The 23033-nt window shown below is 44.2% G+C and overlaps 2 protein-coding genes and 1 long non-coding RNA gene across 6 annotated transcripts in view; 2 read left to right on the top strand and 1 right to left on the bottom strand.

Moving 5' to 3' along the window:
* Nucleotides 1–8823, top strand: part of SIAH2 (siah E3 ubiquitin protein ligase 2) — a 15945-nt gene extending 7122 nt beyond the window's left edge. The window contains exon 2 of the mRNA XM_090050476.1: nt 8131–8823. Coding sequence (XP_089906602.1) covers nt 8131–8688 — 558 coding nt within the window. The 3' untranslated portion in view covers nt 8689–8823. The remainder of the gene's footprint in view (nt 1–8130) is intronic.
* On the bottom strand, nt 8268–22617 carry LOC149862979 (uncharacterized). Its single transcript, XR_016442846.1, has 4 exons — nt 22494–22617; nt 13315–13438; nt 11163–11271; nt 8268–8403 (listed from the first exon to the last, which is right to left on the bottom strand). It is a non-coding gene; the product is annotated as an uncharacterized LOC149862979 (long non-coding RNA).
* The window catches only part of ERICH6 (glutamate rich 6), a 29115-nt gene continuing 27853 nt past the window's right edge, over nt 21772–23033 (top strand). For 2 of the 4 annotated variants that reach the window (XM_090050473.1, XM_090050472.1), the window contains exon 1: nt 22560–23033. Coding sequence is in view for 2 of the 4 variants with exons in the window: in XM_090050471.1 (XP_089906597.1) it covers nt 22016–22077 (62 nt within the window). In the remaining 2 variants the exon portion in view is untranslated. Of the gene's footprint in view, nt 22078–22559 lie in introns of those variants that run through there. The other 2 variants (XM_090050471.1, XM_090050470.1) reach the window with 2 other exon arrangements.

Genomic DNA, 23033 nt, shown 5'->3' with positions numbered 1-23033 from the left:
ACGACACAGGTGTTCACCAGGGACAAGTAGCAGCAGCACCAGGCCTTTAAATCCCTAGTAGCCATTTTCCATACTTAGAAGTCTTCTGCCTGTCCCTATAGTGCTCAAAAAAGCCATCAATAGAGAGTAAAGATAGATCAGGAGCTCGTTTGGGCAGGGCACTAATTTTAGCTGTGGGGCCATGAATGGAGTTAAGAGACAGTAGGGGAGGGGTTGGAGCAGGACAGGGCTTACAGGAATAGGCCCATATGGTTTGTAATCTTGATACATTTTACTATTAAGAATTACCGTTGATTTGCTTTGTATGGGGATTCTGGAAGAAGCAAGTCTTGAGAGATGCAAATGTTAGTCCTGCTAAAATTAGTGAAGTCAATCCCTATTGAGTGCTTCAGGTACTCTTATAAAAATTTAAATGTACATCAGTAGATTCAGAGATATGGCTGGAGTAACATCCTGCCTTTCTAAATAAAACAAAGTTGTAAAATGCAAAGTGGTTATTTACTCAGAAGTGCTATTTAAATCAGGAAGGGTTTTTTTATTTTATTTTGGGATTACCTTCATGTGATCCACAGTGGTTTTGTCATGTGATATACATTAAAGAAAAACCCTTCAGGTCTGGGACTGCTTATACAGATATTAAGATCCAATTTTGCAATCCTGATGCAAGATATGCTGCAGGAGTTCAGTTGTGTAAAAAACACAAACAAACCTGAATCTTGGCCATCTAGCCTCACGCTGAGCAAGGGAATACATTTTTCAGATTCCCTACTTATTCAGAAGTTTACAGTAAAATAGGGATTTATAAATAGTGATGTTTACTTTGAACTAAAGATATAGCAAGCTACAGGGGCTTTCTGCAACCTTACACACCAGCTACTGTTAGTTATTTATTACTATTAGCTTTCTCCACTGGCCCTTTATAAACAAGCATTCAGGCCTGAGCGATTAGTGCTGTGACCATGGAAATGACATTTCCCTGTGCAGAGCAGCCCCTTCTGTTCCGTGTTGTTAGAAGTCTAGATAGTTCTTGCTTGTTTCGGTTTGCAGTGGCATTCACTTCAGATCTTCATAGCACAGAATTCCTCCCAGCATTTTGGTTTTGACCTCAGCTGGAGGAAGGAATGTCAAATTATTTTTACACTTGTAGCATATGTGGTGCTAGGTGACTACATGGAATCAAATTCAGATAGTCCATCTTCAGAATGATTTTGGGTGTTCTCTGCATAAACTCAAGCTTCTTATGATCCAGATAATCTGACTTATGATCCAATTTAGCAAATTTAATAAATATTTCCTTTATTTATGACAATGGGAAGAAATATGTAGGGTTTCACAGAGCAGTAGGCGACTTCATTTTAGAGGTGCTAAACAACCCACATTTTCAAATTTCCTCTTAACCTGAAGTCCCAGGGATCAACAGTATCAATGTTTAAAGAAATATACCACCTACAGATTCTGCTGTCCATGTGTCTTTATAACCTGAGAAATTATTCCGAGCCCTCTAAAGTCAGATCTACGTACCAACTAGAACCTGTTAAAACTCAGTGGAAAACAATCTTTTGACTTACAGAAAAAAATTGAGTTTCATTCTGTACCTCACTGCTTCCTCCCAACCCTAACAAAAATTTACATAAAGGGATCAAGGCAAATTGATGGTTAATAAACATCTTCAGTTTGACTCTTTTATTTTAGTTTTTGGTGTAAAATAAACAGAGCCAGTGGCATGATATTAAGTAAATAGTATGCCAGCTGTCTGACTTTCAGACTCATAGATGTATTTTGTTTACCCTCCATGTATGGGCTGTGTTCTTCAAAGTGATCTCTCAAGTCTTCATTACTTATTTTAGGTCTTGGGCAAATATAATAGAAATCCCCAACATGAGATCATACTGCCTGGTTTCAGGCCATAACAGGCTTGTTTTTGGATCTGTAAGTTATGGGCTATGCAGTAGTCTATATTTTAATATTGTTTTCTATTATTCTTTTCCACTGATCTCCCCACCCTCTTCCCCCACCTCCCAGTCTGGAGGTATATTTATCCTTCGTTATAGTGGGGGGGGGGTTTAATACTTTGGAGACATTCTTTCCCATCAAATCTATTTGCATTCTTTGCTTTATTTGCAAAGTGCTTAATAGATCCTGGTAGTTCTAGGTACCTCTAATTTACATAAAAGTTTAGCTTCCTCCTTGTTCCAGTGATAGACGATAGAGCTTTGCTAGAAGAGTAGGAACAAAGGGCTCTGTAGCTAGCTGTAACCTAACAAAACTTGTCTCTAGTGCAAGGTTTTGGAGAGTGCAGGAGGTACCTAGGTTTTAGGGCTGTATCCTTTAGCAAGATAGAGAGTGAGACTTGCCAGACTTTACACACTTAGGGCAAGATATCAGTGTGGGTTGGGCAGCCAGATCCAATGGGTTGCTTCAGATAACCTGGGTTACACATCACAAGCTAAAACAGCCCACTTTCACCATATAGTTCTTGGCAAAGCTAATCTATGCTGACAGAGCTCACACCACAGATATTAAGTGCTCCAACAGGAGATGCTTAAGGAAACTTATGTTTACCATTTTGGTGAATTTACTGAATACCAACACAAAACAAGAGGACAGTCCTATCAGCATAGCTTTCCAGCAAAGGGCAATATGTGGTGGCTGCTCAAAGCACATGCAACAAAGACATCAATTGTGGAGGTGCTTCCAGAGATGCACCCTAGGTTTAGGGTACATCTCTGGGAGCACCTCTTGGTCCCCCCACTCCGCTGAATGGGTATGCCCAAGTTATTTATTAATTTACCCTAAAAATTAATTAATTAATTAATTAAATTAATTAATTCACAGTTTGCTACAGAAAAACTGAAGCATTTAATACAAGGTAAAACAAATTGTATAAAATACATGAAGTGATTAAATGCAGGGGGGCAACCTGACTAAATCCCTTCCCTATATGCAGACTACCACCCAGCCCTCAAATTTCTTTGAAAAAGTCTCCTGGGATCACCCTCCCGTCAGGTCACAGCTAGATCCCTCAAACAGGGATCTCCAGTCTCCTTTCCCAGGAAGCCCCTCTCTCACCACCCTTAATGGTCATTGCCTCCAGAACTTTCCACATAACCTCCCCACCAGTTTCAGGAGAGCCGGAGAATCTTCTAAAGTGTTTCTGCTATGGATCCATGACAGCTTGCCAATACGCACGTGATATTACTGATAAGCAGGGGCAGATCCAGAGGGGATGCAGTGGTTGATTCTTGATTTTTGCTCAACCCAAATTTTGAAGTCTACTGCCTGGGAGGGGAAGTAGCATTTCTACTCAGGCAGCAGTGAGGGAAGGGAGTCTATTAACTTTATGGCTCGTTGTAATCCACTTCATTCCTGCTCATCTCCCTTCATTCTACAGATGTTAATGATCCTCTCTCCTTTTTAATGATCTTGATGTTCCACTATTCAAAATTATCCTTTCTTCTGCAATTTTGTCATCTGTTAGAAGAAACATTACCCAAAATGGCTGTTTTTAACTTTAGTTAAAAACCTTATGTCAGGTGTGGAAATCGCTGACCCAGTGAGGTATTGGAGGTCCCTGGCAAGGAACTCAAGATGACTAGGTTTTGTTTTACAGAATCTGTCATTAAATGTACACATCTCATTCAATGACTCTCCCTAACCAGAGAAAGTATAGTGTGCATTATGGGTGATGATGCACCATCTGCACTCCACCTTCTCCCCCCAGCTTTTTTAAATCCTAGATTCACCCATGCTCATGAGCAGTACATTTAAGAAATGTGATATGGTTTTATTTTTCTAATGCATCACTGTCACTTCTCTGGTCCCTCACTAATCTATTGTCTACTCTATGCCATGGTTAAAACTATAACTGAAAATTTGTATTAAAAAAAGCCTTTTGTTTGTATGTATTAACTGGAAAATTAGATAGCTGTAATGTAAATAAGACAATGGAAGAGACAGGAATGTGGCTCAAAAGCCTCCTTAAAAACAAAACACAAAAGACTTCCTTCCAAGTTGTCTGGGGAAAATGTTTAGGAGGCTTTAGATCATATTCCACATATACCTGCATCTACTATCATGGGAAGTCTGGAAAAAAATCTGTTATTGAATATATAGAGGCAGAGGACAGAGACATATCAGTGAATCCTGATCTCTCCGATAAGCCTTTAGGGGCAGGGACAGACTGTACAAACACTGAGTAACAGGCAAGAGCCAGGGATCCCTAGCCTTTCTGGGTCTTGGAGGACTGCTGGGATGTAACAGTATCCCTGTGGTATACTTTTGTTTCAGTAGAAGACTTTCACTTGTGGCACCAAGTTCTACAAAGACCAATTCTAGCACAGTGGTAAACCTAACAGAGCAGGACTGGGATCAGGATTGCTCCAGTTTGGGCTCAACTCTGCTACTGATTTCTCATGTGGCTTAAGGCAAGGCATTTTACTACTCTACAACTCCCTTTATCCCATGGATAACGCTGGACTATGTTAGGGGGCATTGAAAATATTAATCTTCACAAAACATTTTGAGATCAGATATCAGTGCAAACTTGGTGCATCTATTGAAAACATATTCAGTTCAAAGCTGCTAAATCAGCCTATTGCTTGATTATAGGTGTTGATAAGGGCTGCAATTGTGGAGGGGGGGAAAAAATAATCACAGGAGAGCCACATCATTTAGAGTATAAAGAGGGCTGCCAATTTAGCAGCAGTGTAGCACTTGACAAATTACACCATTTGGTATGGATAGTGGCTCTGCTGTTTGCCAAGGGGACCCCATCTTTCTTCTGTCATTGTGGATACATGGAACTCTTGTTTTCCTGCTTAGTGGCTTTATATAGCAAAATAATTCCCTTGGCAGAAATTTAAAACTTGGAAGAGGTGGGAGAGGAGGAGAGATGAATGAAAGGCTCCTGTTAACACATTAATAACATCTAAAGCAGGCTGCAGAAGCAAAGTAGCACAAGTAGAACAAAGTACTGAAGTCTGTATACCAGCATTCTTGCAGCAAACCAGGTCATGGTTGCAATACAGTAACCCACCACAATAAGAAAGTCTGATCCTTTTGGCAGGCATTTAGTATTCTGATCCGATATTTCTTGTGCTTATATAGGACCAAAAATAACCACTGGAAAACCAGCATTTGGAAGAGTTAATTTTTTTTAATTAATTAACAAAATAATTTTAAAGAAGCCTTGATTTACTATTTTCCCCAGAAGTCCTCAAGAGATATTGGTAATGGTGGGGGGCATTAAAAATTTACTTCTTGAGTCTTTGAAGAGCAAGAATGATAAGATTAAGTTGTAAGTTTGTTTATTTTTCCACTTTCTCCAGGGAAAGATTGGGTCTTATCTGTAAAGAGCCATAAATGCATATGTTGCACAAACTATGACATATTAATCATCACGTGCAACAGAAAAGTCTTCAAGCTTTTAAGTATTTGAAGATAGCATATCACTATGTATCTGGAGAGCTTGCAAACTAGAGATAGAACTTTGCAGACTAGAACTTTGGCTTGTTAGCCCAGAAGCATAGGGGAGGAGCAAGAATCCTCTAGCAGGAACAGATGTAGTCCTACCTACTGAGTCTACAGGCTTCTGAAACAGTCCCTTCTGTTCATATGTACTTACTTGATTTACAAGGAAGCAGTAGTTAAAAGACACAGTTGTAATTATTACTGGCTAATAATAGTAGAATCACTTTCAACCATCAGAAGGGGATGCGTAAGATTGGAGATCTTGGCCCACCTTGTTGCACTAGGTCCTTGTTCTTCACTGTTGTGAGGATAATATTGTAGTGAGGTCACTAGGGCAACCCACCAGCGCACACAGTTCCCAGTGCTGTTTCCTACCTTGGTTTTCTGGCTTTTTCTCCTCAGATTGAAACGTGAATTCTTCCATCTCTCAGGCCTCTTGTATAGCTCCTCACATGTAGGGTGCTCTTTGTTGCTGTGACCTTGAAGAAATGCCTCTGTTCAAAATTAGGAGTTTTTCCTTCAATTACTTAACCAGAACCGATGCCTTAGCTCACTGCCTTTTATAGTTCCAGAAAAGGGTGGAGCCAAAAGTACTCCCACCTGCCACAAATTTTTAAGGGTTCTTTACTATGCTAAAATACTGATGTTTCTAGGCACTCTGAACAGAACTTCTTCCCATAAGTACCTAAATACTTGCATCAGGAGTATCAGCTGAACTTCATATGTTGTAAATAAGTAGAGCACAAAAACAAGTATTGAAAGGTATATTGGGTTTGCTGCAGCTACTATATCCCACCTGTGAATTGTTAATGACTATTATTGGCTGTTCATAATTGTAAGCACACTAATTGGTCAGTTTGGTTTCTTGAGCCCTTTCTTAATGGCTGACTTATAAGAGACAACAGGCCTGACTGATTTACAAAGGAAGGGAAAAAATTGGTTGCGCTTTTTTTTTTTGAGCTGTGTAATCTGTAAAGGCAGCCTTAAATGTCCTGCTATCAAAATCTGTTTCTTTTGGCATGAGAAATAAAGATGCTGTCTACCCTTTAAGACTATATGACAACCAACATTAGCAGTGTTCTGGTAGTACATGATTTAAGACAATGGTACCTGAGAAAAGGGTTTTTAGTCAAAGTACAGACAATTGTACGGTTTCAGTATTGCCGCTTAGGTCCAATGATTAGCATACATTTTGAATAAAGAATATAATGTTAGACATTCGGCCACTCAGTCTTCTGTGTTAAGGTATTTAATCACTTAGTAAACATTTGGGATCCTCCAAAACTTGACAATCCTGATATGTTTTAAAAAGTGTCTTTTTGTGTGATGTTAAAACAAAGGGTAAATCCAAGTTTTAAAAATTACAGGTCATCCTTAACCACATCTCCTCTGGATCTTCCCTGACTTCTGAACCCAAATTATTATGCCACCAAATACTTTCTTGCTATTTTTAAAGGAAATCGGTAACACCCAAAATACCAATGATATTTATTAAGAGCACATTAATATTGAGATAAAAGCAGAAAATTCCAAGATGAAATTCCCAGTAGCACTTTCAGTTGCACCAAGCTATAGTTGACATGGGAACTGTCTTTTGACATGTTTTACCTATCATGCATATAGAAGAGTTATACAACAACTTCTCAGATGCTGTGGCATAGTGGCTTAGGTTTCTTGCCATTTGGTGTTTTGAACTGTCCCCCTTGGTAGAAAGCTGGAAATAAAATGGGTATACAAATTGATACTATGAGGAAGGGAAGAACTGACCTCTCCTGTAAGGTCTGCATCATTGTATGACCATCTCATTAGAGTTAAGCCATATGGGAAAGGAAAACTGCTTAATCCATTATCACTTGGATTCTAGGTATGTATGTAGTCAAGGCTTCTTGCTGTCAGTTTAGGAAGTGCCCTGGCTTGTCTCGCATCTTGACAACAGCAACACTGAGGGAGCTCAACCATTAGGGTAAAAAGGGAAGAATTTTTTTCTCCCTAAGGGAGTATTGCTATAGGAGGGTGAAGAAATGCATTCTTTTTCAAGGAGTATTTGAATCTGTTTTGACAATTTAGAAGTATGTTTGCTGGTTGAAAATAAATCACTACATGTCCTTACCTGTGTTGCTCAGAAATTGACAAAGAAGAGTTTTAAATTAAATTTAACTTCTTCATGCTGTTGTCTTTACTTGTTGAAGATTCCTTTGATTCTCATCAAGGAGCAGAGCAGGAGCAGAGCACTGGGACTGTAAATATTCAAACAAATATTTCACTGAATTCAAGACAAATTCCAATTTTGTCCAAATGTCTACAAATGTTTTTCATTGTGCCATCTGAAGTTTAGGCATGGAGTCTTCTATACTTTCAGAAAAGAAGAAAACCCAGCCGTGATCATTTCAGCTTAATTCAGCTGAACATACTGGGGTGAACTCAGACCATCTTACAATCCATTTATTTAAGTGCTTAAAATATGCACTGAAAAGCAGACAATACAAGAATAAATGTTTAGTAAAATAAAGCTCAACTCTGTGCCTAGAGTATGTGACATATAACATTTGGAATACAGTGATGGCCTTACTGACACTCCATGGTTTGCCCTTTCCAACTGGGAGCTTTTGAACAATAAAAATGGCCAGGTCTCTTGATGGCTTGTGTTTTGTCTCTTTCCAGTATGCCACCACAGGCTGTTCCCTGACACTCCACCATACAGAAAAGCCGGAACATGAAGACATCTGTGAATATCGGCCGTACTCCTGTCCATGTCCTGGTGCCTCCTGTAAATGGCAGGGCTCTTTGGAAGCAGTAATGTCCCACCTAATGCACGCCCACAAAAGCATCACCACCCTTCAGGGAGAAGACATAGTCTTTCTTGCCACAGACATTAATCTTCCAGGAGCCGTTGACTGGGTCATGATGCAGTCTTGTTTTGGTCATCACTTCATGCTGGTGTTAGAGAAGCAGGAGAAGTATGAGGGTCACCAACAGTTTTTTGCCATTGTGTTGCTCATTGGCACCCGCAAACAAGCAGAGAACTTTGCATACAGACTTGAACTGAATGGGAACCGTCGCAGGTTAACCTGGGAGGCAACACCCCGCTCTATTCATGATGGCGTGGCTGCGGCCATCATGAACAGTGACTGTCTAGTTTTTGATACAGCTATAGCACACCTTTTTGCAGACAATGGAAACCTTGGAATCAATGTGACTATTTCTACATGTTGTCCTTGATCTATTTGTGTAGTTAGTGAAACCTAGGGTTGTCTGGACATAGCGCTTTACATTTACTAAGGGTTTTTTAATGGTATTCAACTATGTCTTCATATATGTTAGAGCTCCTAATTAGCCAACATTTTGAACAACCATCTCTTTCGATTTAAAGTCATGGTTAACCAGACAAGATGAGCAAGTGTGTCCTGTTAGTAATTAAGCAGAAAGAGGGTTTTTAAAATTCATGGGTGCTTTTTTGAAGATGTCTATCCCCTTTTTACAAAAAGCTTCCATTAGATATGGCTTTTTAAAAGATCTGAGGGACTGAGTTGCCCTCCAGTCTGCAACCAAAACTCGGGTTAGCAGGAATTCATCAAGGGTAAAACAAATGCCTCTTGCCTTTCTCTCCCTGAGGGACATGAGATCAATAGGGAAGGACATACAGCTTCAGTTTTGAGACCTGTGAGATACTGACTCAGAAAGGAATTCAAGGTATTTTGGTGCAGGTTCCCTTGCTGCTCCAATTCCCTTTTCTTTATTTTCTAAAATGTTTTTGAAATGAAGAAAGAGGAGAGAAGAAGGGTACTGGATAACTTGCTGTATCTTTAAAGGCCTGATCCTCCAGTGTTGAGTCTCTTCAGCTTCCACTCACTTCAGCTATTTGAATGTACCTAACACGCTGCCCAGAGAGCCCAGTATCAAGTGCCAGTAAAGCAGGAGACACTATCTAATGGCTCTCAAACAGCTAGGAGTTGATAGTATATAGATATATTGAGGCTGTTTACGTGTGGCTTTCCCTGGAGACATACTTGATTATTGCTATTGTAAAAGACTGATTAGAATAATATAGTGAAAGCTTTATGGCCAGTGTCATGTCATTTGCTATTTAAGTTTTGTTGCCATATTTACTTTAGTTTTTTAATAAATATTTTGCAAAAACAGCATCAAGTGGCCTGTTTGATGGAAGCACCCACATCAATCAAGGTTTGTATTTACGGGAGTAGCTTTTTAGGTTGGTTCACATCCTTTGCCCTCCCTATACCTGAAAGTTTTCCTCTGTGATAATTTCAGTCAACACATGCTTAACTGTTATCAACATTTTATCTGAATCACAACAGAAGAAAACAGAACACTTTATGGACAGACTTGGTATACTTCCTACATGTAGAACTTCCTCAGCAGGAGTTAATGGTTTTTAGCTTGTAGGATTAGATCTAAAGCTTCATCATATAGTTAGGCTACATGGATAAAGCAGCCAAACAAACACATGTAGGTCTTTAGAGATCAGGCACCATTCTTATGGGAAGCAAGATTTGGTAACAGCACAGCTGTGACCAAAAAAAGACGGCACCTTCTTTCTGCTCTAAAATGGGGGTGGGCATAGTGATACCTGAAAGAAAAGTTTGAGTTGCTCCTTAAGGAAGCAGACTTAAAACATTCTTGGATACAGTCTTACCAATGTGATGCCCTAATAGCTATGCAGAAGATTGCATACAGAAAAGACTAGCAATGCAGTAGCGCACCACTGAGTGGGAAGTAGTGCTGTAACAGAGCAGAGGAACCATCTAATATGAATTTGAAAGTATATAAAAACCATGAATTAAGATATCTTTATAATCATACTTAACTGATAACAGTGAAGCCATGTCAGAACAGGCCTCAGCTGCAAAAGTTAATCAGAGCCCTGGGTGGCCTACAGCCTATGCACAAGTCTATGCCACTATAGCTTCAGTGCTAATGGTACTTAATCTAGCTTGTGTGAAGTGATCCCAGGTACCCCAGTTCTCACTAGAAAAAAACCATTTTTTTTAATTCTGTGGACAAGATGAATTGCAAAATGTTCAGACTGACATTCTGCAAGACTTCACAGGCTAAAGCAAGAGTCATGACTCTGCCATGGATTAGCTCTGTCCATTTAAGCAAGTTATTTAACCACCATGGCTGCTCGGAGAAGTAAAAAAAAAAAAAAAGAAAGAAAGAAAAACCATGCACTTTACCAGAAGAAGCACTGCATTATTTCAGCCCAGCTTTTCAGCATCTGTAAAGATTGGGTGCTTCAGCAGAGCTTTTTGGCACTGTTAGCTAAAGCTGATTCAACCAGCTATTAGATAAAAGCCCCACTAACGCAACCCGTTCTTTACAGACATTGGGCAAGTCAGGTTGAAGCAATGTGCTGCCTCTTCTGGGCATGCACAGGGCTCAGCACAGGAATGCACTGAATTTAAAGTAAAGCACTGGTTTGCTTTTGGGGTTTTGGTGGAGGGGGGTTGTTTGTTTTTTATATGTCTGCAAGCACCCTATGGGCCCAAGATTATTATCTACGTTTTCAATCAAAAGTGTGATTGCAGCATTGACATATCTGTTTCCTCAAGTTTAAAAAGAAAATATTTCTATATTTTGTTTTGAGACTCCCTGTTTCTAAAGCCCTAATAAATGAAAATTACTATATAAAACTTTTACTACTTGCTCTTATACCAATCATCAGTTGCACATACCGTTCCACTTGCAGATCAAATATTTGAAGAATTTTCTTTCACTCACTTGCCAAGGTCAGACTTCAAATTCTTTGGCATCTCCTGTAAAAGTTGATCCCACTGAAATCCCCTACAACAATACACAAAGGGATGTCATCAGACATTTTTAGTCAGTAAGCTGAAGTCAAGAATTAAGGCTTTAGAAGGTGAGTAATAGTAAATTCATTCAAAGCTTCTTGTACCATCTTTTATTTGCAACAAATTTAAATGTGGATACGTTTTAGGATCCACAGGCTGCCTTCACTGCATTGATAGTTTCAGCTCAAACCCAGCTCTTATCCCCACAAAAATCTGTGTTCAATTCAAGCTAACTAACCCCAAGGGATGTGGAAGGTCAATTCAGTATTTTCCAGCTAGAGGTCATTTACATGGGCACATTAATCCATATTTAGACTCTTAAAAGCTACAATTCATAGGTTCTGTGCACCCCCAGCTGCCATGACAGTCAGCGTAGCTTTGAGTGATCAACTTTGAAATTCAGGCCCCTGATTTAGGAGGTTTGAAAGGTTTGCTCTAAGACATTAAGCCTTGGGAAGGTGTCTCTTATTTGATGGATAAAATCCACCCCTGCACTGTCAGAAGGGGCATCAAGCCCTCTCCTCCCCCCACACGGCTACTATACTAGCTTATTAATTTCAGTAACAGCTACAGCTCTTCTGATGTAAAAGTGAAGTCACTGGGAGTCTTTTTCACCAGTGGTGAGAAATTAGTAGGCTTGCATGGGTGTGTGAAAGACACCTGGAGGCTCCTAGTGCTGTATAAATGCAGTAGCTTGAAGAACAACTCAGCAGATATTCAGTCACTCTGCTGGTAGACAGATCACTCAATAACTCAGATGTTCTGCAGTGTGGTTGCTTTTGCTATGCTGCAGTGACTGAAGCTCTTGTAGGCACACCCCAGCTAGTTTATACTGGTTAGCAATTGAGATACAGCAGCACAAAGCTCACTTTGATCTTCCATTGAGCTAACTAGCAGTAAAAACCTTTCATCATAGTGAAAGCCTTTTATTACACTGTGCTATACAAACCTTTAATTCTCACAACACTCATGCATGTTGTACAATAGTTCACAGGCAGCATATTTTTAAAACAACTGCAGCTGACCTTTCACTTGTATTTCAAACTTGGTTAGTAGCCATTTTTCTGGATCCAAAGGGCTGTAGTATAGATTTTGTGAGGAAATAAACAGTACATTTGTGTTGAAGATTACAGTACACTATTTGAAAGTGGAACTCAGAATTAGTAGCAGCGGGGAAAAGTTGATTGCATATTGATAAGAGAGCAAATTCTCTCAGAAATTCAATATTAATGACTGGATTGATCAAAATAATAATCCCAAGGTCAGGAAGGCATCCCTAATGAGGCTGAATAAATGTAATAGCTGCTAATTATAGTAGCCTTAATTCACAACATTATCAACTGCTTGGGATTCAGCTCTAACTGAGCAAAAGGTCTCTAACCTTAAGGGAACCTCTTGAAGATGCAATTCTGTTGTATCCTTGTCAGCTTGCCTTAATGACATTATAGTGGCAAAGTAACTTTTGCATTCTGTACTAGCAATTACTTCCTTGAATATCATCATTCTGGAGCTGGAATTTTGTAATGAAACTGTTTATACCTAGTGTCAAGTCGTAAGCATCACCTTTGCGCACACACTTCAGAAATGAACCTTCCCTCTACTTCTTCATCCTACTAGCACAAATGCCACTTTTTTCCCCATAATCCCCCATGCAAGACTCTGCCCCTTCCAAACCCCTAAGATAGCGGTCGCCTCCCTCCCCCAACATCCAGGCAGACCCCATGACCCTTTCTCTATCCAGACCAAAGTTAAAGCATCCCTCACTTTGACTCAGTATATACCCACAGTTCTCTTGATAACTAATAACCAGTAGCAACCCTGCTACACTTGCCTAGGATAAGCTGATGCCAAAAATATGGTGGAGAGACTCAAGTAATAATAGATATAGCCACTCCAAGCCCATCACACAAGTGTGACTCAGGGACACGCACAAGTTTAAAGGCTCTGGGGCTGTAGACAGATAGAGGAAGACTAGACCACAGAAAGGAAAGGTTTACCCCTGGAAAGGGGTCAGAACCAGGGAGTAGAGACTTACCTGGGTCCATGTGGAGACACGGGCAAAACAGATGCCGGAGAGGAAATATGGAGATAGTGATGTGAAGTTGGGACAACTATGCTGGTATTACTCAGGACACCAAGAAGCTGAAGATGGCTCAGACCTGCAAAGGAGAGTGCAAGAGAGGCCTTTTGAACCAACACTGTGAGTAAGGAGCAGAGCTCTGGACTAAGGGAGGGACTCAGTTTGGGTGTGAACTGCCCAGTTAGGGAAGACTGTGACTACTGGTCAGCAGTTAGACTCAGACGTGAAAGCAGTGTGAATGCCGACAGAGGCAGAGTGGGGGCACAAACTCTGATCAACTGGAATGCCCGGTAAAATCCTGAAGGGGAACCAAGACAGTTGTGAGGGACTGTAAATTTCCAAAGACACCTGTCAATTTTCATTTATTGTAACGGGAACCATAGAGAACAGACCTGAAAGATATTGTAAACAGATCTGAAGGGAAAACCGCAAGGAAAAGGGAAACTGGGCAGAGAGGACCAGCTCCCCACCCTAAGTTAGTGATTTTGTATGTTGATCATTATACTTTAAGAAACTAACTAAAGGACCGATACTGTTCTTGACTAAATGCTGAAGCACAAGTCAGAAATAAGAACCTAGTGAGCCCTATAAAGGGTTCTGGTAACTGGCCTGTGTGGATAAGATCCAAGAGTGGAGACAGACACAGCGTAGGGCAGGTGGAGCCATGTATCTTGGCCCAGACATTGGGGCCCCACAAGTAAGACAGCCTCCCACACTTTTTTTTCTTTCTAATCAAGTATTACAGCAAGACATGGCAAGCAAGAGTGAGACAAGCTGCCCAAACAGGAGGAATTCTCTATTCCTGTTACACCAGGGCAGATCCCTATTTTAAAACTAGATCAGCTAACTAGATTTTAAAACTTGCTATCATTATTGTGTAGACCTATTTATATGGAGCTGGCTCCAACACAGCCGGTTCTATAAGAACAGATAATGCTGTTTAACCATGTCCTCCAGGCTCCCCTCCTCCCCCCCACAAAGGTGTACATTAACTGATTTTCAAAACTGCATGAGATAGACATCTAATTCCCACTGAAGTTAATAGGAATCTGAATCCCTAGTGTGCTTACCTACTGTTCCAGCAGGGTTTTAAAATCTGTTCAGCAGAACTTATTCTGCTCATGGCCATGAGGAAGACTAAACCTGTTTTGGTTATTTTGTGTGCAGCCATCAAATACTGCTTTTTTTCTTTACACAGTGATATCTCTCTGTCTGTCCCTCCCTCCAGTGCCAATGTTCTTATTTATATATATTAGGGCTATCCAACTATTCAGTAGCCAGGGTTGCATGCTATATGGGCCACATCAGTGGGAGCTGCACGCCTCAATTTCATAGTTTCATAGTTTCTAGGGTTGGAAGGGACCTGAGCAGATCATCAAGTCCGACCCCCTGCCATGGCAGGAAAGAGTACTGGGGTCAAACGACCCCAGCAAGGTGTTCATCTAACCTCCTCTTAAAGACCCCCAGGGTAGGGGCCAGCACCACTTCCCTTGGAAGTTGGTTCCAGATCCTAGCTGCCCTGACCGTGAAGTAGCGCCTGCTGATATCTAGCCTAAATCTACCCTCTGCCAGCTTATGACCGTTATTCCTGGTCACTCCTGGCAGTGCTCGGGGGAACAGGGACTCCCCCAATGCCTGCTGATCCTCCCTGACTAGTTTGTAACAGGCCACTAGATCCCCCTCAGCCTTCTCTTGTGCAGGCTGAACAGGTTCAGGTCCCATCGCCTCCCCTTGTAGGGCCTGCCCTGCTGCCCCCTGATCGTGCGAGTGGCCCTCCTCTGGACCCTCTCCATGTTGTCCGCATCCCTCTTGAAGTCCAGCGCCCAGAACTAGACGCAGTACTCCAGCTGCGGCCTGACCAGTGCCGCATAGAGGGGGGGATCACCTCCCTGGACCTGCCTGAGATGCATCTGTGGATGCATGACAGGGTGCAGTTGGCCTTCCTAACTGCATCCCCACACTGCTGGCCCATGTTCATCTTGGCATCAATGATGACTCCAAGATCCATCTCTGCTTCTGCACTGATGAGAAGGGAGTTCCCCAGCCTGTAGGTATGGTGCCAGTTGTTCTTCCCCAGGTGCATCACCTTACACTTGTCAGTGTTGAATCCCATCCTATTCTTATCCGCCCACCCCGTAACCTGTCTAGGTCCAATTGCAGTCTATTCCTTTCTTCTAGCGTGCCCACATCCCCCCACATCTTAGTGTCATCAGCAAATTTGAACAGGGTGCTATTTACCCCCTCGTCCAAGTCACTGATGAAGATGTTGAACAGTGCGGGCCGAGGACCGAGCCCTGGGGGACCCCACTGCCCACATCCCTCCAGGTCGAAAATGACCCATCCACCACCACTCTCTGGGTGTGACCCTCCAGCCAGTTGGTGACCCATCTGACTGTGTAGGTGTCAACACCACAGTCCCCCAGTTTCTTAATGAGAACGGGGTGAGAGACAGTGTTGAAGGCCTTCTGGAAGTCCAGGAAGACTATATCCACTGCTACCCCTGCATCTAAGGATTTGGTGATCTGGTCATAGAAGGCCCCCAGGTTGGTCTGACAGGACCTGTCTCTAATGAACCCGTGTTGGTTGCCCCTAAGCATAATCTCCCCTCCTGGCCCGTCGTGGATGTGCGCCAGAATAATTTTCTCAAAAAGCTTCCCCAGAATCGAGGTAAGACTCACTGGCCTATAGTTTCCCAGGTCCTCCTTCCTCCCCTTTTTGAAGATGGGAACCACATTGGCCCTCTTTCAGTACTCTGGCACCTCACCAGAGCACCACGATTGCTCGTAAAGCTGTGCCAGGGGTCCCGCAATGACCTTCAGCTAATTCCCTCAGCACTCGGGGGATCATCCAGAGCAGCTGATTTGAATACATCCAGTCCCTCCAGAAGTTCCCTAACTAGTTCCTCACTAACCCTTGGCCTAGGTGCGCCTCCCCTGGGGTCTAAGGGGGGTGGCTGTTCCGGTCCCTACTCAGGAAAGTGGAGGCAAAGAAATCATTAAATATGTTGGCTTTGTCATCTGGTGTAATGACCAAATTTCCTAGCGTGTCCTGCAGGGGCCCCATGTTACCCAGAACCTTCTTTTTGCCCCCTACATATTTAAAAAAAAAAATCAGGGACCATACTAGTGCAAGCTGTGGGCCCCTAGACAGCCCTTGCTTCTGCACCATACACACCAAAACCACTGTCTGCTGCACTATATGCGGTGACACCCCACCATGAGTGGGGAAGCCCCCCACCTGTACTTCATGTGCTAGTGGACCCTGTCTCAGCTCCCTGCACTACAGGATGTGCCAGCTACCCCTTGACAAAGGGAGAGGGGGGAGCCCAAAGCCCCAGCAGCTGCTGCAGCAGAAACTCTGAGAAGGAAGCCCAGGGGCCTCAGTTTAACTCCTCATGGGTCACATGTGGCATGAAGGCTGTGTTTCACAGTCCAGATTTATATGACAGCAGGATTCAGAATCTTCAGTCAGGAGCGGGAGCCCACTGTATTACAAGCAGAAAGCAGTAAGATTCCGGTTTTTGCTTTCTCCGACCCAACATCAGCATCACCCATATGGGCTGAAGCAATGTGCATAGGACTAAAAATAGGAATCTTTATTGTTTTTGTTTAGCTAGATCTACAAAACTGATAGACATAAAACTAAAAAAGGCCTCTATGTGATCTTAAGGGCCTGAACCTCCTGGATAATGAATGCCCCTTGATCATTTTACTTAAATGTAACAGTTAAATAAATATGTGGAGGTTCAGGTTGTGTGTATGCTCTTCAGCATTCATCTTCCATGTGGTGTGGCTAGGGAGGCAGTGGAAAAAAACAGTATTGCCTCCAGTTGCCTCTGCATTTATGTTCTTATCAGGTCTCTTTCATAATGCCCATCCTGAACTCAACCAGAGGGCCAAGTTCTGACTTCCTAACGGGGGGGGTGTCATCTGACTTTGATAAGCAATGTCTGAGTTTAGCATCTAGACTATGACAGGATGGCTGGCTTTTGACTCCTTGGCAAGTACTCTAGTTACATATCCAATTTGACAAGTAGTGTGATTTTAAAATAGGAAAATGCAGATCAACACAGTTCTCACACTTACTGTTTCAAATTGTTCACGGCATTTAAAGAAATAGCAGAGCGCTTGTGCATTGCCAATAACAATTCCAAAGCAAGTGACTATAAAGTCAGTCATCTTCTTTAAATGTATTATTTTACTCCTGTTTTCCAGCAAGTGGGAGTTTTCCCTCCACCATTCCTCTTTGTGGTACCCTGTTTTTTGCTTTGACAAACATCCAATTCCAGAGTTGTTTAAAGCCCTCACTAAAAATTGATGCAAGTACCAAGAATATCTACTGTACATTCTGACAATTACCTCATTCATGTAGTCATGAAGGACATCAACACAGGGACTAGTGTCTCTGTATTGCACCTGTCCTTCTCAGTCAGTTCCCAGCTTGGTATTTGGGAGGTGTGGTGGACACGTACCAATTTCACACAGGGCTGTCAATGGATATGTGCTACCTTTTAACCATAACAGAGATAGCTCCTTTAACAATAACCAAATGCAGTCTATAGGAGAGAGGAATTATGCAGCTTCCTCAGCTCTGACATACGTGAACTGGAATGTAAACCATCTGAGCAAACAAGGAGCATTAGCCAGGTACTGCTGAGAGGTTTTGAATCCTTCTCTCAGCGCAAATCTGTAACATGTGGCTCATGAAAATCTTTATTATTCTTGAAATATTTCTTCCTTACTAATATTTGGCTTCCTATCTGGAATTGTTAGAGTCCCTTCTTTCCCTTGAGGAGGCAAAAGGCACCAAATATTTAACCAGCTGCCAGAGTGTAACTGGACAAGTGAATGAGCAGGACCATAGTACCCATGTCTTATTCTGGCCCTGGTAGAGAAGAGGAATTGCCATCAGTTTTAGAAGGCAGTGGGCATGTATCAGATACTCAATGGCAATGGTACAGCACCTTCATAAGTAACACAGAGCTAGAAGCAGGGTGGAAACTGAAAAAAGCAAGCAAGGGGAAGGAGGACATTTAAAAGCATGTTAGGACATTGCAGTCAAGTACTGCCACTCTTTCAGCAGGTGTTTACCTTCCTAGGAAAGAAGAGAAAGGGCTCTAGTGAACTAGGCAATGGCATTTTGCTGCCACACCTGGACAGAACAAATGGAAACTCTGTGAGAAGAAATGATGTAGTGTATGGACTGACAGTCCTTGTAAGCAACTTACTTACCTTGGGAAGAACGCTCAAACTGAACTTAATTATTATTTGTTTTCAATAACACTCCCCAGAAAGAGAGAGAGAGAGTCTGAACAGTAACCAGGCACTTTTCCTGGATCAAGCCTTTGTTGTCTAGGGAACACTCCTCTTTCTCTCAGGATTAATGGAGATCAAGCCAGGGGAAACAAATAGGGGAGGTTCTGGCCAGGAGAATCTGAAGTAGTCTGGAAGCTGGCCAAGGGAAGGGAGAGGGTAAGAGGCATACTAGCATACAGGAGAGAATTTACCTGTGATTGAGTCACTCCTCAACCATCATTGTGATATCAGAGAGTAGAAAAAAGGTTAGGATTACCTCAACTTGTGTGGACAGACAAACAATATCTAGTTTTACCAGATTCTCTGCAGGGAAATGTTTACTAGCATAAAACGTCAGCCACATGCAACCTGCTCCTAGGCACATGTTTGCTTTCCAGAGCAGCTGGAAAGACCATAAATAATATCAAGAGATATTATTAGAGACCTCCATACCATAATGATGCATGTTATGTGCCAAAGCCCCTCTCTGTAGTCAATGCACCTCAGGTCCAATGCAAGGCTCAGTAAGTAAGTACTAGCAAGACGGATCCTGGAAATCTGGTCCAAGTCATCTACGCACTCTGAACCTCTAACACAGTTGCTCATTTGTGTGCCTGCGTAAGACCAGCATGTTCAGTCAGCTGCATTTCTGCCATGTGGAAGGTGAGCAAGATTGAGTTCTCTCTCAGATCAAGATGACAGCAATTCAGACTGCTTACAGCTTGGGATCAAAAACCTCTTCAACAGCCACAGAAAAAAAACATAATTTAAAAAAAAAAGGCCTTTTTGCCATAAGTCTCCAATCAAGGCAGGATCTAAGAATGAGCATCTTCTGCCAGAGACTAGCCAATGGAGGGCTTATTTACCCACCAAATAAGAACAAACAACATGTCAAGGTCTAAACTGCAAAGAGGGAAACAACTGTGTTGGGAAACATACATTCCAGTGGTCCTTATTACTGTTGTCATTACAATTGGGTAATAATATTTCTATTGTAAACTATTGTTCAGGTTAGCGTCTAGTAATTATACAGGCAATAGAGAGCTTGGCTTGTTCAGCCTAGCAAAACAAAAGCTGAAGGGGGCTATGGTCACACAATTACCATAACACACTGGGAGGAAGCAAACATTTCTATAAGCTAGACCAGGGTGTCTCAAGATCCAGCCCCTGGTGCTGGCCCTGGATTGTGACTGTATCTTCATGCTTATAGTTTCATAGTTTCTAGGGTCAGACGGGACCTGAGTAGATCATCTAGTCTGACCCCCTGCCATGGCAGGAAAGAGTACTGGGGTCAAACGACCCCAGCAAGGTGTTTATCTAACCTCCTCTTAAAGACCCCCCAGGGTAGGGGCCAGCACCACTTCCCTTGGAAGTTGGTTCCAGATCCTAGCTGCCCTGACCGTGAAGTAGCGCCTCCTGATATCTAGCCTAAATCTACCCTCTGCCAGCTTATGACCATTATTCCTGGTCGCTCCTGGCAGTGCTCGGGGGAACAGGGACTTCCCCAGTGCCTGCTGGTCGCCTCTGACTAGTTTGTAACAGGCCACTAGATCCCCCCTCAGCCTTCTCTTGTAGAGGCTGAACAGGTTCAGGTCCCGTAGCCTTTCCTCGTAGGGCCTGCCCTGCTGCCCCCTGATCATATGAGTGGCCTCCTCTGGACCCTCTCAATGTTGTCTACATCCGTCTTGAAATGCGGCGCCCAGAACTGGACGCAGTACTCCAGCTGCGGCCTGACCAGTGCCGCATAGGGGACATGCAGTGCATGTTGTAATCTGTGCACAGAGCCCAGGACATGCACTGCATGCAGCACCCACCTGGGTCTAGCTGGGAAGCCCCCATCCCCACATGGCAGATCCAGTGGCTGCTTTGACCAGTGGGACCACATTGCAGGCAGCACCCATTCCAGGAGGTCTGAGGCAGGCACCACATGCAGCAAGAGCCCCAGAGTGCAGCCAGAGATGCCACTGGATCTGGCATGTGAGGGACAGGGGTTCGTGGGTCCCCGACTCTGGCTGGGACTGTCATACACAGTGTCTGCTCCAGCCAGTATGAGACTCAACACTGCATGTAGTGCCCAGCCATATGTGACAGTCCTGGACTGGCTGGAGCATGCTAGATCCAGCATGCATGGGGGGACATGGCCTGGTTCCATGCCACTCACCTGGCCCATAGGGTCAGATGAATCTGACATCCCAAGCTAAACAACAGTGTTGGCACAGGAGCAAATACATTAGGTTGGAAATTGGAAAGTGGCTTCTAACAAGCAGAGCAGGATTACTCTATTCCAATGGGAGTAATAAGGAGAACAAGCTCCAGTGGTTTGATAAAACTCTTGTTTAAATGCAAGAATGTGTGATACATTTGCCTGAGACAACAGAGGACTGGACTTCATAACCTGGAAGACCCCATGCAGTTCTGTGGGGTCTCCTGTACCTCATGGTAGTGTCCTAACAACTGAACCAACCTTCCACTAAGGACTGTACATAGAGCTGGTCAGTTTGCTGTGTTTACATATGGGAGAGGGTGCAGGGGGGTCACTGAAATTCATAACAAATTATGAATGCTTTCCCTGTTTGTCAACTAGTTTTGGTAAGACTACAGTTCACTGCTTAGTTGTTTTCCTCCCTCCCTTCAATCAGCAAAACTCCCTCACTTCCAGTGTCTGTTAAGTAAACACTTCCCGTAGAGACTAGCAGTTCAGAAGCCTTCCCCGGGACTGCAGTGCTTAACAGTTGCCAGGAAGTGCAAGAGAACGGTATAAACCATATCGCTGGTAAGCTTTCCTGTGTGCAGACAGCACCACACACCAGTGCCAGCCTGAGAGGAGAGTGTGCGAGGCCAGCATTCTGCACCGCCAGCCCAAACAGCCAGCAAAGACTGCTGTCACCAAACTCCCCCCTGGCACAACTCCGGTGACACCCATCAGGGATGACTCCAGTTTCCTCGCCTAACCAAACAGGAGGTAACACAGGCCATCTCTCAGGGATGCTGCCAAAGGATGACTGAACGTCTCCCCCTAGTCACTGCCTTCAGTATTACAGCCCAGGCCACACTAGGGCTCTTCCTCTTCTCATGTGCTCGTCGCAGAGGCCGGGCCAGGACCGTCGAGGAGAAACTGCACTGCTGTGTGCGTCCGGCCAGCCCCCCATTAGGCCGCGCGCAGACTGCAGCGCCTGAACCGCCCGGATCAAAGCGTCTCAGGGAGAAGCAGCGTGTCCTGGCCCTTTAAATCTCCGGGGGGGGGGGGGAGGGGGAGGCTTGGAACGCCCCTAGACGCGGTCTCCGTGGAGACCAGCAACATTCCGCTTCCCGGGGAGCCCCGTTAAAGGGGCCGCCGCCCGAGGTGCGCGAAGCGGGGCTCCATGGAGGCGCCGGGGCGCGGAGCCGAGCAGGGAGCAGCCCCCGGGCCGCGCGGAGCAGCCAGGTGCGGCGCCAGCGCCGGGAGCGGGGGGCGGCGCGGGAGGGCTGGCGCGGAGCAGGAGCTACCCGGGCCCTGAGGCCGAGCCGCGCGGGGGCGGAGCCGCCCTGGAGCCCGGCGCTGCCGGCACCTCGGGCCCTGAGCACGTGGGACCGAGGCGGGCAAGGCCGCTCCAGGCCGGGCTCCCCTTCGCGTGGACACCGCCGCAGGCGGCCCGCTGCCCCCGTCCCTGCCCCTTGCCCTCAGCTGACTGACTGCTGGCGGCGGGGGGTAGTCGCCTCCGCTCTCCGTGCCGCAGCCCGCGGGGCAGCAGGGCTGAGGCGGGCAGGGTAACCCCTCCCCGGCTGCTCCCCCGGGACACAGTGCCTGGGAGCGCCCGGGCGGGGCGGGGCCTGGCCTGGCCTGTCGTGGGGGGGGCTTACCTTTTAGTTCTCCGAGCCCGAACCGTGACTGCCCACCAACATTTGAGCAGCTCGAAGTGTAACCTGTAACAAGACTTATTTTGCACAAACCCTCTCCAAGGAGAGGCTGTCTAGCATTTAACAGCAGAGCAGAGGACGGGCAGAGAACCGTTCCGGCCGCCAGAGGCCTCGCGGGAGTGTCTGCATTGCGCTTGTCCAGTTCTTATCAGAAGGCTTCCTCAGTCCTTGGATAGTTTCACAGCCCCCACATTCCAGTCCTTCCCCGAGACTCAACACGTCCACTTCTCGCCACTGGTTTTTCTCCTTTTGTTCTAGTTCAGTCTATGCTCATTCAGTCCCTGCACAAATGGCCACCCTAGGTGCCAGTGATGGGCCAGGAATGCATGGGCACATCCACTTGGAAATAGGCAGAGTTCGGGAGACTATACAAGCAACAAACCAAGCAAGTCAATGGAGCACTTCCTTTCTACAGAGAGCAGAAAATTGGATGCCTCTATAAGATAAGGCTGGATGTTACAAACAAGGGCCATCAGTGAAACC

Source organism: Crocodylus siamensis, chromosome 6, assembly GCF_052110815.1.
Source record: "Crocodylus siamensis isolate JL-2025a chromosome 6, ASM5211081v1, whole genome shotgun sequence".
Lineage (NCBI taxonomy): Eukaryota > Metazoa > Chordata > Crocodylia > Crocodylidae > Crocodylus > Crocodylus siamensis.
This window is presented reverse-complemented; position numbering and strand designations above follow the sequence as displayed.